General features: G+C 38.1%; 1 protein-coding gene and 1 long non-coding RNA gene across 6 annotated transcripts in view; one reads left to right on the forward strand and one right to left on the reverse strand.

Annotated features, from left to right (window-relative positions):
- LOC139140857 (uncharacterized) overlaps positions 1 to 12,988 on the forward strand; it is a 126,418-nt gene that overhangs the window by 87,474 nt on the left and 25,956 nt on the right. For 4 of the 5 annotated variants that reach the window (XM_070712946.1, XM_070710703.1, XM_070711387.1 and 1 more), the window contains 3 exons: positions 189 to 393; positions 3,779 to 3,934; positions 10,131 to 10,321. In XM_070712946.1, coding sequence (XP_070569047.1) covers positions 189 to 393; positions 3,779 to 3,934; positions 10,131 to 10,321 — 552 coding nt within the window. The remainder of the gene's footprint in view (positions 1 to 188; positions 394 to 3,778; positions 3,935 to 10,130; positions 10,322 to 12,988) is intronic. The other variant, XM_070713662.1, reaches the window with a different exon arrangement.
- Positions 6,558 to 8,744, reverse strand: LOC139146937 (uncharacterized). The gene is made up of 2 exons (XR_011555668.1): positions 7,183 to 8,744; positions 6,558 to 6,747 (listed from the first exon to the last, which is right to left on the reverse strand). It is a non-coding gene; the product is annotated as an uncharacterized lncRNA (long non-coding RNA).

Below are 12,988 nucleotides of genomic sequence, written 5' to 3' on the forward strand. Positions count from 1 at the left end.
TCTATGAAAAGAAACCTGCATAGATTTTGTCCATAGTTTGTGGTAAAAGCTGTTACAAGAATGCATTTATACCTACATGTATTATAGGAATCACTCAGGCCCGTGAACTGTCATGTTCACAACAAATAGCTGGTCAGTTTCAGTAAACAAGACGTAAACATAATTGTTGAAATTATTTTAAATAACAGGATGAGTCAATTAGACCGATGTATTGTGCTGATATGGTAGTTGGTATGGCAGTTGGAAGTTTAGGTAGAGTTCGGGACTTGTATTCACGTGATCAGTCAACCCCAAGAGAGGATGTTTGGTATGGTGGTACTGATAGCCTTACGGCAGCTACTGCAACTGAGGTTGATGGTATAACAACAGTTGCATTTCGAAGATTATTAACAAGTAAGCATTAACATTAAAAAGTGATTAATTGTGTAGTCATTGTCTAGGGTAAATAGCATTTAGTCTCCCATCTGTCATACAACAAGGGAGCTTAAAGATCACATGGCTGAAGATGTGTCTGTATGACTGAAATTATTGTATGACAATTGATGTATAAATAACGTTACTCAACTGCTTGCTCTGGCTGCACCATGTTCCAGTTACTCGTACTACAGGGAAGCCAGGATAAACAAATAAATATTCAAACAAACAAATAAAGAATATGAGAGACACAAAAAGTTAAATAAAAATTGAAAAAAAATGAACTGACTAACACTAATTGCAACATATTCAAGATGCTACCTCAGTATCAGTACTAAGTAGTGGATATTGATGTTACATTTGCAATATGTTGCAATAAAAAATATCTTTTGTTGATTACAGTATTCAATCTTTATTAATCTTAAATATGTTGTATGTGTCGCTCAGTCAATTAGCATTCATGGAAAATATTTTGAATGTAAAAAGTGAAAGACTTTGTCCCATCCAAGGGTTCTTGAGACTATTTGGACAGAGCTCATTTATAGCTCTCATTTGGTAATGCAGAGAACTTATATGGTAAGTTGGTGGCGACGTGTTTGTGAATATATGTGTGGTTGTATGTCCGTCCACATAAAAAACTCCAAAACTGTAGCACTTACAATCTTTGTATTTAGTGTACATGTATAATCAGGGTTGAAGATGTGAATGTGCACTGATCACAAATGATGCCACTTTTTCACTCATTAATATGCATATAAATATTTCTCTACATTTTCCGCATAATTCTCTACATTTTTCGCATACACAACAACATATGGTATAATATATATTGTATATATTTCAACAGAAAATGTTTCAAGAATACCCACATCAAGTTTCCTTTACAAATTCTGTTTTGCTGTGAAGAAAATTGAAATCTTGCACAAGAATTTGATTTTGTTACAGCAAATAATTTTTGTGGAAACTTTGTGAAACCTCTCTCTTTTCAGAAACAAATGCTAAAAAAATTTTTATATTTCATGTACAAGTCACGTAATACGATACATAGAGTGGCATGTTTGCCCCACGGACATGTGAAAAATGGAACATGGTGCAGCCAGAGCAAGCAGATCCCCCACCCAACCCCCGACAAGAAATGGGACAAAACACAAAAACGTTCCTTCCGTTTGGGGCAGTTCTTCCCATTGTTGGTAAAAAAAATCTTGTTCTCTGAAACTGCTTGCCTTACTGGTTTGAAACTCGTACAGTGGTTTGTACTGAGGTTTCTTGGATTGATCTCAGGTTTGTTCAAATCGTAGTGAAATTTGGATATGTGCCTTTTCGGGGCAATTTTTTTTCTGTTTTTGTATAAGAATCTCTGAAACTGCTCCTCAGATTGCTTTGGACTTTGAATTGAAGTGGGGAGGGATCATCTATGTTGGTTTTATACAAATTGCGATAACACCTGCAATATGGTGGCAACTTTTCTGTTTTTGGTCAAAAATATTCAAAAATCTTCACCTTAGAATCCCCTTGTCTGATTTGCTTTTGTGTGCAGGTTCCTAGATGTGAACTGACTCAGATATGTTAAAATTTTGATAAAACTTGCATTTTTGGGGCAATATTTGCCTGTTTGGTCAAGCAAAACATTTGTTTTGACAGTTGACGTATGATCAAATGTTAGTACCCAGATAAGGTGTGCCACTAACTGATTCCCAACCCCAAAAAATCTACAGTATAATCAGAAATTTGCTGCTGATGTTCAAAATATCACAGTGGGGCTGTAGTGGCTTGGTCGTTTATCAGCTCTACTGACAGCAATGTAGAGCTTATCTAATTGGTGGATGTTTGGTGTTGTCAGTCATAGACTGGCATCCTGTGCAGAAAACATACTATGTCAATTTTCAGGAGCAGTTTCTCTGAAAGATCTCAGGGTGTGACCAGACATTTGTATGCAGTAGTTAGCTGATTGTAATCCACACATACCTGATAATTCAGTTTGGTGACACATACTTATGATGTTGTCACCTTTTACTTTTCGTCCAAGAATTGTAATTGTTATAATCGGAATATAGAATGAATACAGTATAAATATCCAGTTTTCTCACCGTAGGCTAATGTAAACACATTCAAGTCTATTCAGAATGTGCAAATATGTCTTTACCTATATATTTAGAAAACTTACATGTACAAAACTAATTTCCATTAAAGAACAAGCTATTATTTGAGAATATGGTGGATTTCACATAGTGTCATTCATATGATTTCTCTGAATAGTAACAAGTTTAGTTTTGATGTTGCTGTCGTGACGAAGTCTTGGGGGACTTATGGTTTATTTTCCATCCGTCCGTCTGTCCATGCAGATATTGCAGATATGTCTGAGCCAATTCCTTTTAAACTTGGTACAAAGATAATACACTATGACACACATATACATACACATATGTTTTGGGTATGGAACGCATAATTAGTGTTAATTTGCATAATTAGTGATTTTTGAAAAAGAGCTGTTTCTTAAGAGACTACACCAAGTTTTATGAAACTTTGTACAAATGTTGGTCACACACAGCTCTAATAGCACATAAAGATGTTTGTCAGTATTGTGTCAATTAATTGCTAATTTGCATACATTTTGAATTTTCATAATTCCATTAATATTTCAATAAATATTGACTCAAATTTGATGAAACTTCTTACACATTAGAGGTGTAACTTTGTGCAAAGTCATTTAGGAAGATCATGTCAATTAATAGCTAATTTGCATATTTGATGAATTTTTGTAATTAGGGTGCTATGTTAAGAAAAAGACCCACTCAAATTTGATGAAATGTTGGGCAAATGTCAATATACAAGAGGAGTAACAGTATGCAAAGACATTAAGCAGGATCATGTAATTTAATTGCTAATTTGCATATTTAATGAATTTTCAGAATCCCGATTATATGTCAAGAAATACAGACTCGATTTTGATCTGGCGTTCTTACTTTTTTATGTAAAGAGCCGTTACTCAGTCATGCCTGGACCAGTATCTTGCATATTAGTTGAATTCTGGCTTTTAAAAAGCCAGGGCATGACAATATCTAATTCTGTCGAACTTGGTAAAAGGACATAACCCTATGCCATTCATACTTTTACTGATGTCTACTTGTTTACAATCCAATCCAACATCGGCATCAGTCCCAGACAGGGCTTTTGTACCAACTTTCCTTGTTCATGCGCATCATATTGACTTCAATTTTTAGTCACTTCCAGTGACAAAGTCCCAATTACAAGGGGGACTATGTCATTGTTAATGACTTGTTAAAGTTATTTTACATACTTAATATAATTTATCAGGGCTTTTGTATTATAAACCTAATCGTTCTTCCCTACATATTCTACACAGGTGCTGAACAGTCAGATCACAACTTTACAGACTCTGACATGATGCTTGTGTGGGCTCGTGGAAGGCAACAGGATGAGTTTTATCAAACCGATGAGTTCAAAGGTCATGAGCTCGGTAATTCAGATTATCGAGGATCACTAAATGTTAACTTTTTTGGTAAGTAGTCAACGTACTATTCTATTGTTTTTTTCAGTAATCAAACATCTGAAATTTACTCTTCTGGTTGCATTGCGACTTTTAAGCTTCATCTCATAGAAAAATCTTGATACTTTTGAGGTTGAACTTTTGTCTAACAATGTATGCTGAAGGTATTCAACCTATATATTTAAATATAGCTGCAAGCAGCAATGACTTGGCCTAAGCAATCACCCTAGTCATGTGACATTTTGGCAGAAAACTTTGCTTACATAATTATGCCAGTCCACTAAAAGTCAGATCTGTAGTTTCTACTGCCTACCCTAGAATCAGATATGTGCATAATTAATAACGAAAAGGATGTAGCACCATTAGGTGCTTCAGCCAGCCAGTGAGTCTGAGAGCATAATTTCCGCAAGCCATTTAACGCAAATCTCAAGCTCTGGCAGGTTATGTTGGGTCTCAGACTGCAGAAGTATGAATTTGGGTCAATTTATTAGTCCCAATGGACACTGTCCAAGGGGACTTGTAGGTTTGGCCTAGATATGTCTTACAATTGTCTGAGTTAACCCCCATTGGTTCGGGACATCCACACAGCCATATTGAATCGTATTGTGAAACAAATTGACATTTATATGTATGACAAAGACTGATGTCCTTGTACCAACTTACAATACAATCGGTTGAGATGTGCTGAATTATGTCTCTGTACATGAAAAATCGTAACAAAATTGAAAAAAATGGCCGTAACACAGCCATATTGAATCGTATCGTGAAACAAATTGACATGCATATGTATGAAAAAGGTTGATGTCCTTGTACCAACTTACAATAAAATAAGTTGAGATGTGCCCGAGTTATTGCTCCGTATACAGAAAAAATCATAACAAAATGGCCGCATGGCGGCCATATTGGATTAATCACCAAATAAATTGATGTGCTCATGCGTGACATGAAGCGTAATCCTTGTACCAAGCTTGAATAAAATCGCTCTAGGTATCTCTGAGATATCTGCGTGAACGGACAGACACACGGACGCACACACAGACACACGCATGGATGCACACAGACACGACCAAACCTATAAGTCCCCCCTGACTTTAGCTGTGGAAACGCAGCTATCTGTTGGCGGGGTAGCGGGGATCGCTATGCGGGTCAAAGGTCAACCCCGCCACGGATAGCTGCTGGCCAACTGCCATCGAAAGTGGGTCTATTATGACGACACAACATGTATCGGAACTTTGAACGGCAAAATAAACCAAAGTGAGCGTAATTCAATAGAATGACCTATACCTGCCTGAACTCTGATTATTGCTCATTCACTAACTCCTTTTGTGAACAAAATTTCTGGTTCGTTTACGTAATTCGGCCGATTTGCGAAGGAGTACTCAAGATTTTCACTCCAGCAGCGAACTTTGACTTCTATTGATATGCTAATAAGGATGTCGCTCGTTCGAACGTGAACAGCGTAATGGTCGGTCAGATCCTAGTGGAACTGTTTACACTGATATGGGGGTGAACAGATGGAAACCTGCAACATGCCTTCTTATCAAACAAAATACGACCTTTTAAATTTATGTTTTATGAAATTTTTATTACATATCATGTTAAAATGTTTCACCAAATGTTGAAATAACTGTTTAATATAAAAGTTTATTCCATAGATTTTCAAGACATGTTTTCGTAAGTAAAACCTAAACTTTAAGTGCAGGTGTTCTGATTGGGATCTATGGGTGTAATATGATTTAGAGGGAGCGAGTACGTTGCCCAGGGTCTATATGAATATGTCAATGGTGGTATAACTGATACCACACGGTGACTGATACCAGCCGTCTCCCTGACATGCCATGGATCAAACGGCAAGATCGACAGTGCAAATATATAAAAAAAATTGCGGCCAGATTTCCGAGATTGTTTAATTTCAAGACTTCCCTTACCGAAATTTTAGGCCTCCCGCAAACTGTTACTGCAAATTTGCCGCAAGCTTTGCAGTAAATTTGCAGCAAACTATTTGCCGCAAATATGCGGGTGGTTCATTTTTCAGATGCAAATTAGGTTTCTTGTGAACTTGCTGCAAATATGCGGCAATGTCCCTGCCGCAACGTTACTGCAAACTCTTTGCAGCAAATTTGCGGCACAATCCTTGCAGCAAACTTGCGGCAAATTAATTTGAATGTTACTGAAAATTTGCTGCAAATTACCCATACAAAATTTCCTTCAAAAGTTGGTATAATTCTACAACAGTCAGCTCTGGAATAAAGTTTTACCAATTTCAGTTATGGTACGAAAACTAAATACATTATAATAGACAAGAGATACTGAAAACCAAAGAAGTAACACAATTAAGTGACAGCAAAATTTCTTGTATTGTACCTATTGTACCACAAGTTTCAAAATTTTTATCTTCTCCAAAAATATAAGTTCATTTCAGATATATGTACACAGAAGTTGTAGAATCACCTGTGTAGACATGGCCAATGTCAGTGACACAGTTAAGAATGAAAACCTGACAAATCCTAAGGGAGACTGTGGACAGCACAAGATGTGTTTTATCCAACTAAGCTCTGAAATACCAGTTTCATGCGAAACAATGGTCGGAGCAAATAAAGTTATTATTAATAAAAAAACGACAGAGAAAAAAAGGTTAAATTCAATTGTGGTACAATTTATTTTATATGCCATGTTCATTTCATGCCACATAAGTGTCATGATCATGCCAAGATTTTCTTTTGACTTGAGAAGTTTCATGTAACATTTACATTACTGTCAAAGGCTGCGATTTGGCTTTCTGTTCTCTGAATTTTTTGTCCCCTTCAGTGTACCAGCAATGGATTCTGAAAAATATAAATCGTTCAGGGAAGAGCGTAAGTCTTCACCGTTTGACCAAACATTGTAAATTTCATGAAAGAAATCGATAATTATTTGAAAATGAGACAAAATCAAGTTGAAAAATTGAAGCAGAAAATGCATAAATATTCATGGTCGAAATTACATTAATAATGATTAAAATGTCCGACAGCAGACAACTCGCCGTATGTTGTTTACATACACGACGGCGACAATCTGCAAAAATCTCAGCACTTACTGTAAGCATGGATGTAAAAAATTTTTTACATCCATGCTGTAAGTAATTAACTGTTTTGAAACGAAAGTGAATTCTAGTATGAATCAGTTGAGTACTCAACGAAAATTTATCTTTAGGTAAACATTGCAATACAACGATTACAGAACATAATAGCGATGTATAGACGAACGGTACATTGACTTACATTTGTGAACGGCTCGCAGACGCTGGACGATTCCTGGTTGCAGGTCTCTCCGTGCTGTGTGTAAATACCGTACTCAGAAAATATAGTCGGCATCTTTACTGCCGCTCGCGTTCACAAATTTAGAACTCCGCCTGTCCCTGGTACTGTATACACGTTTTTGCAACTATGTGATATCATTTGGCTGGCGATTCCATAGAAAGATCACGAAATTGTCCACTAGATAACTCCCTGCAGCCGACACTGGCCGATGGTACTAAAATCTAACTTCGCGCCGATCAAGCCTCATGACGATTACGGAAGTGCGATCTATAAATCATTACGCGATTGATAATGTAGTCCCGTTTTTAAATGCTGGAATTGACTCTTCATCTGCACCAATCAGTTATATTTCATACTTAGTATAGCATTTAATTTATTAGTTAAATGAAACTGGTTATTTTTATCATAGAAAGACTAAAAAGAGAGTAAAAATTCTTCAGTACGAAGAATCAATATCAATGCGCGAACTGACCTTGATGAACCGTGACCGGAGAGTGTACAAACTTCGCTGATCACTGCGTCTCACGTGACTTGACTAGACGCAGCACGTAGTAGCTTGTCACTGAGGCGGGGACCAGCCAAAGTGTAAACATGTCGGCTGCTCGCAGCAGACACACAGGACGTGTTGGACGTTGGTGAAGTAGCGCATTGAATTTTAGTACAGCGACTCGGGATGGAGTGTAATCCTAAACCTCAAATTTGTGCTCGGCAATATAACTCTAACGCTGAAAACATGGACAAAAGCCTTTTACCTCGACCCATGTTATCAGAAGGCGAGATTTTGTTAGCGGCATCGATGGGACACAGAGTGTAAGCTGCAGTGCATTGTACGTACCGTATTACCGTATACTATATTGATGGGATATAGCTTGGAGAACAGCCACTACTCTGCTTGGAGGTAGTAGCGGAAACATTAGGTACATATTTGCAGTAACAAAAGTCTACGACGTGTCCTTATTATAGACCATCATCAGACGCACATTTCGTTCGAAACTGTTTGCATTTTGGTATCATTCGCAGAAAATACAGGGTGTAACTTGCAAGACAGACAAGTCCCTGTTTTAAAAATTTGTTTCCCTAAAAATTCAGTTTTCGATCCAACCATAATTTACCCAACCGGATTGTCAAAGGGTACTTTTATTACATTGTGTCACTACAGTATATGCACTCTTATATCTATGCAATGCTTTCACCAGCTTTACTGAAGCTGTCCATTATCTAGCATTACCAGTTATTATAATTTAAAAAGTGGATTGTCTGTTATGAAATAAATGAACATAAAATGTAAATGAAAGATCAATTTTGTGTTGCTGACATATGACTGGTCACGAAGTGCAACAGTACTCAGTGTGTAGCGTGTACTCCCTGGTAATGAAATAGAGGGCAATATGTCAATCATGTGTTGCTGCATATTTGCAGCAATAACCTGGTTTGCCGCAAATTTGCAGCAAACTGACTTAAGGGTTTGCAGGAGGGTCACAGCTAGCTGCAAACTTCTGCAACTCCTTCCTGCAAGCTATATGCTTGCCGCATATTTTGCAGCAAACTTACGGCAAATTTGCAGTAGAAATAATTTTCGGTAAGGGTTAACTTTACGACTGAGCTGTCGAGGGTGTTTCAAATGTAAAACCACAAATAGGCCGTTTTTCTACAGCTTACCATGTGATGTTTAAAGTTGTACAAATTCAAGTTTTATTTCACGCGCGACGGTGTGAAACCAAGTAACTGATTCAGAAACGATCTTTTGTAAAGATTACGATGTGATGTGTAAAGTTGTACACGTTCATGTTTTATTTCTTGATTGTTCATTTAGAAAAAGTTTGATCGATGTAAAACATCGTTTAGCAATACTTTCCCTCAACCTTTGAAGTTGAAGCAATAACTCGAGTTTAAGTCTCAAAATTCGAGGTATCTGGATATAACTCTATGCTGGTGCACAGTTTGTTTGGATTTATCGCCCGGCACCATATCAGCGCCAAGTCGGATACCATATCAGCGTTCAACCGTCGCGTTTGTTTGTCACTGATTGAAAAGACTCAATGAAACAAATCGGCGAAAGTCTGATGCCAGTGACGATTCGAGACAATAAAATTTCTGGTTCGTTTACGTAATTCGGCCAATTTTCAAAGGAGTACTCAAGATTTTCACTCCAGCAGCGAACTTTGACTTCTATTGATATGCTAATAAGGATGTCGCTTGTTCGAACGTGTCGGTCAGATCCTTGTAGCATATCAATAGAAGTCAAAGTTCGCTGCTGGAGTGAAAATCTTGAGTACTCCTTGGAAAATCGGCCGAATTACGTAAACGAACCTGAAATTTTGTTCACAAAAGGAGTTAGGGAATGAGCAATAATTAGAGTTCAGGCAGGTATAGGTCATTTTATTGAATTTCACTTAGGTTTATTTTGCCGTTCAAAGTTCCGATACATGTTGTGTCGTCGTAATAGACCCACTTTCGATGGCAGTTGGCCCGCAGCTATCCGTGGCGGGGTTGACCTTTGACCTGCATAGCGATTCCCCCCCCGCCAACAGATAGCTGCGTTTCCACAGCTACCCTGACTTCTGAATATTCAGAAAATGTAACATAAAATCTCCTCTTTCTTGAGTTGATATACACGATTTCTGCCTATCTTCACTGTTTACTAACTTTGTTGGAGTATACCAGTATTTCTTGTTGTAGAAGTCTTCACCTTTCAGCAAAAAACCCAGAAACTCAGAGCCCTCTGAACAACTGCTTCCGTGGATCACAGAATAGTGCGCCCTCTCTCATGCCACCCTATAGTTTTGCTGAGAGCATTTCATTTTGCTGATGATTGGCATTGATATTATACCGGTTACTGCTGTCAATTGCTTTTGCCCCTTTAAGGCTACAAGCAGCTTCCATTGACATTTCAATTTTTACATTCCAAGATGTAGGAAATGAAGAAGGAAGTTGTTACAATGAGTTCAGATATCCTAGTGACTGTATATTAAGCAGCAACTGTATGTATTTTGCCACCTGGACCGTGGATGAAGTTGAAGATGAGGTGCACTTTGAAGTAGTAACTGCTGATACACAAAATCACTGGGTTGGAATTGGTTTTTCAGAAGACACCGCAATGGTTAGTTTTGCATATTCTGTTAATTCTGTATTTTTTGGAAGCAAAGTAAACTTTTATATAACTTCTCTGATCTGTACTGCTCTTCTTTATGTGGCGAGCCACAGTGTCTTGGTAATTATTAAAATCAGAAGTGGTCTATGTGAGTGACATATTGCATGATTTCCACATATGAGAGTATAGAGTGCTTTAAAGTACAGTCAGTTGGGATGATGAGCGACAAAATGAATGGGTTAATTTCATAAACTACATAATGTCTGCACATGGAAGATTTACGCCGATTTAATCAAGGGTTGAACATTTAATTTTAAATTTGTACTACAGAGTAAAATCATTAAACTTGGCGCAGATTTAAGTTTGAATGTGTATCCACTCTGCCACGCACATTCGTGGGTATTTAAATTCACGGTTAGACAAAGTCAAAAAAGGTAAAAAAAGATTGATTGTTTTCATGTGAGTGACTCACTCATGGGAAGGGAAAATGTGTGTATTTTATCACCTTTGTGTTACACGCAGCAGAGCCTGTAAAAACAATGAACACGGCAGGTGTAATTTTCACAACTTGCTATACAATAGATCAGTTTACAGTCAGATATTCAAAGTGTGTTACATATACTCCATTGATAATGGAAATGGTAGAGTTGATCAACTTTGATTCAGTGAAATCCAACGTACTTCCGACAACGGCATAGTGTTGACGAGGTTTTTAGAAGTCGGCACATGAGAGGGTTATTTTCAATAAAGTCTCGCGTTTTTTTTAAGTCCGATCATACTGACTTGCGATCGTCATCCGACAACATGTCTTTCTTGATGCTGAAATGGCTGAGGCAGTCTCCTAAGTTGACATCTCATCCATGGGTTGCCTAACCTGAATGATTTTAGAGCGTTGTCAATGTCGGCTGATACTACAGGTATGGTGACTGTCAACAATGAGGCTAGTAGAGTGACTTAGGCAAGTGTGAGCAGAAAATGTAAGAGAGAATTATGATAGGTGAGAGGGAAAATTGCCAAGTACTCAGTAGAAAATGGTGTTGCCAACGCTGATAGAAGATTCAGCAAGGTTTTGCAGAAACTGATCAATGAAAGCAGAGTCCGGGGAATGAAGAAGTGGTACCTAGCAACATAAGAACCCTGAATATATCAGCCCTCAGGATTCTCCCCACGCTGGTTGGCGGTTGTCAGGCCCGTCCAGCACTCAGAATTTCCGACCAGCATTGACAAGTGACCGTCCAGCACTTGCTGTTCAATGCTTTGAACAATCAACATGAATGTCTATGACACTTTTGAGGTCAAGCAGTTCATAAAATTGCATGATGCCTTTCAATAATTAAATGCTATTTAAACAATACCACCGGTTAATTACTGTACACTGATTTTGCAAATAACTGTTTAGCTGTTGAACGTCCATTCACAAGATCATATTGTCCTATGAACTGGACATGGTTTTCCTGTCACACAGTATCTCTGTAAAGTTTTTTTGCTTTGTATCAGGTTTATAACACTATAAAAATGAAGTAGGGTCTAAGCAAAAATCAGCACAAAAACAGGACTTCTACTAAAACGTACTCTTCAATGTTCAGTTCAGACTCACTATGAGTGGCATTGTGGAAAGACTGCATGCAATCATGGAGGTGGAAAGATGATGACGCAATGAAACTGGATTCGTTGACACCAAAGTTTGCTCGTGACTTTCATGAAAGTCACGAGCAAATTGGTGTCAACGAATCCAGTCTTTGAATTATCAATGAACACTCACTTAGTTTTTAGGTCAATCATCCAAAAGTTACTTGTCTGTGGCAACAAGCCTCTCTGTTTGTGAATTTTCCCATTCTACAATGACTATCAAGAAGCAATTGAAGCGAATTTGACATCGAGAAATTCAACTTTCAAAACTATATATGGCTGATTAGTGAACCCCTAAGTTGTTGGTTTAAACTCTACTGAGTCTGTGCATTAGTCTGGTTCCCTAGCTGCCCCCTTTCTACCGTTGGCTGCTGCGCTACACTCACAAAAAGGGTAAGGTATGCGGCAGCCATTTTGCCCAGATTTTGGGCAAAATGGCGGATGCGCGTGGTGCGTGATGTCAGGCTGGAATGTTCGAAATGACTGCACCCTTGACAGTAACTCAAAAACAAAGTAGGAGGGGCAGTTACATGAACATTACACAACTCTTCAAAAATCAATGTGTTTCATTATGCAAAACGTCGTACGAGGTGATATATTTGTGAAATAGCGTACTTCATCCGAATGACAGAATCGAGTTAGTTTTTTGTTTGTTTTTGAAATTTGAAATAACATATAACACTGCAGTGGACGCAGCAGACGCAAGTGCTCCCCTTAGCAAATCGACATGTTCCATGGTGTCGTCCAATCAGTGCCATGAATAGAATGGCGCTTACCTGACCCTTTTCGTAAAAAGGGGGCAGGAAACCAGACTATCTGTACATGAGCATTAACAAGACCACCTTGGTCATTTGAAAAACATGGGATGCTGGTACAGTGTGATGGTAAGGGTCACCCTTTTAGGCCCAGCCTATTGGCTGGGCCCCTATTGGTTTCGTCAGGGTTTTTCTTCTTCTTCTTCTTCTTCTTATTCATTCATCTTTTACCTAATTCAGCATAATTTAGACTGCGCAACATGAAAACACCTGTCTACTTGTAAAGCTGATC

The sequence above is a fragment of the Ptychodera flava genome, chromosome 1, assembly GCF_041260155.1.
Source record: "Ptychodera flava strain L36383 chromosome 1, AS_Pfla_20210202, whole genome shotgun sequence".
Taxonomy (NCBI): domain Eukaryota; kingdom Metazoa; phylum Hemichordata; class Enteropneusta; family Ptychoderidae; genus Ptychodera; species Ptychodera flava.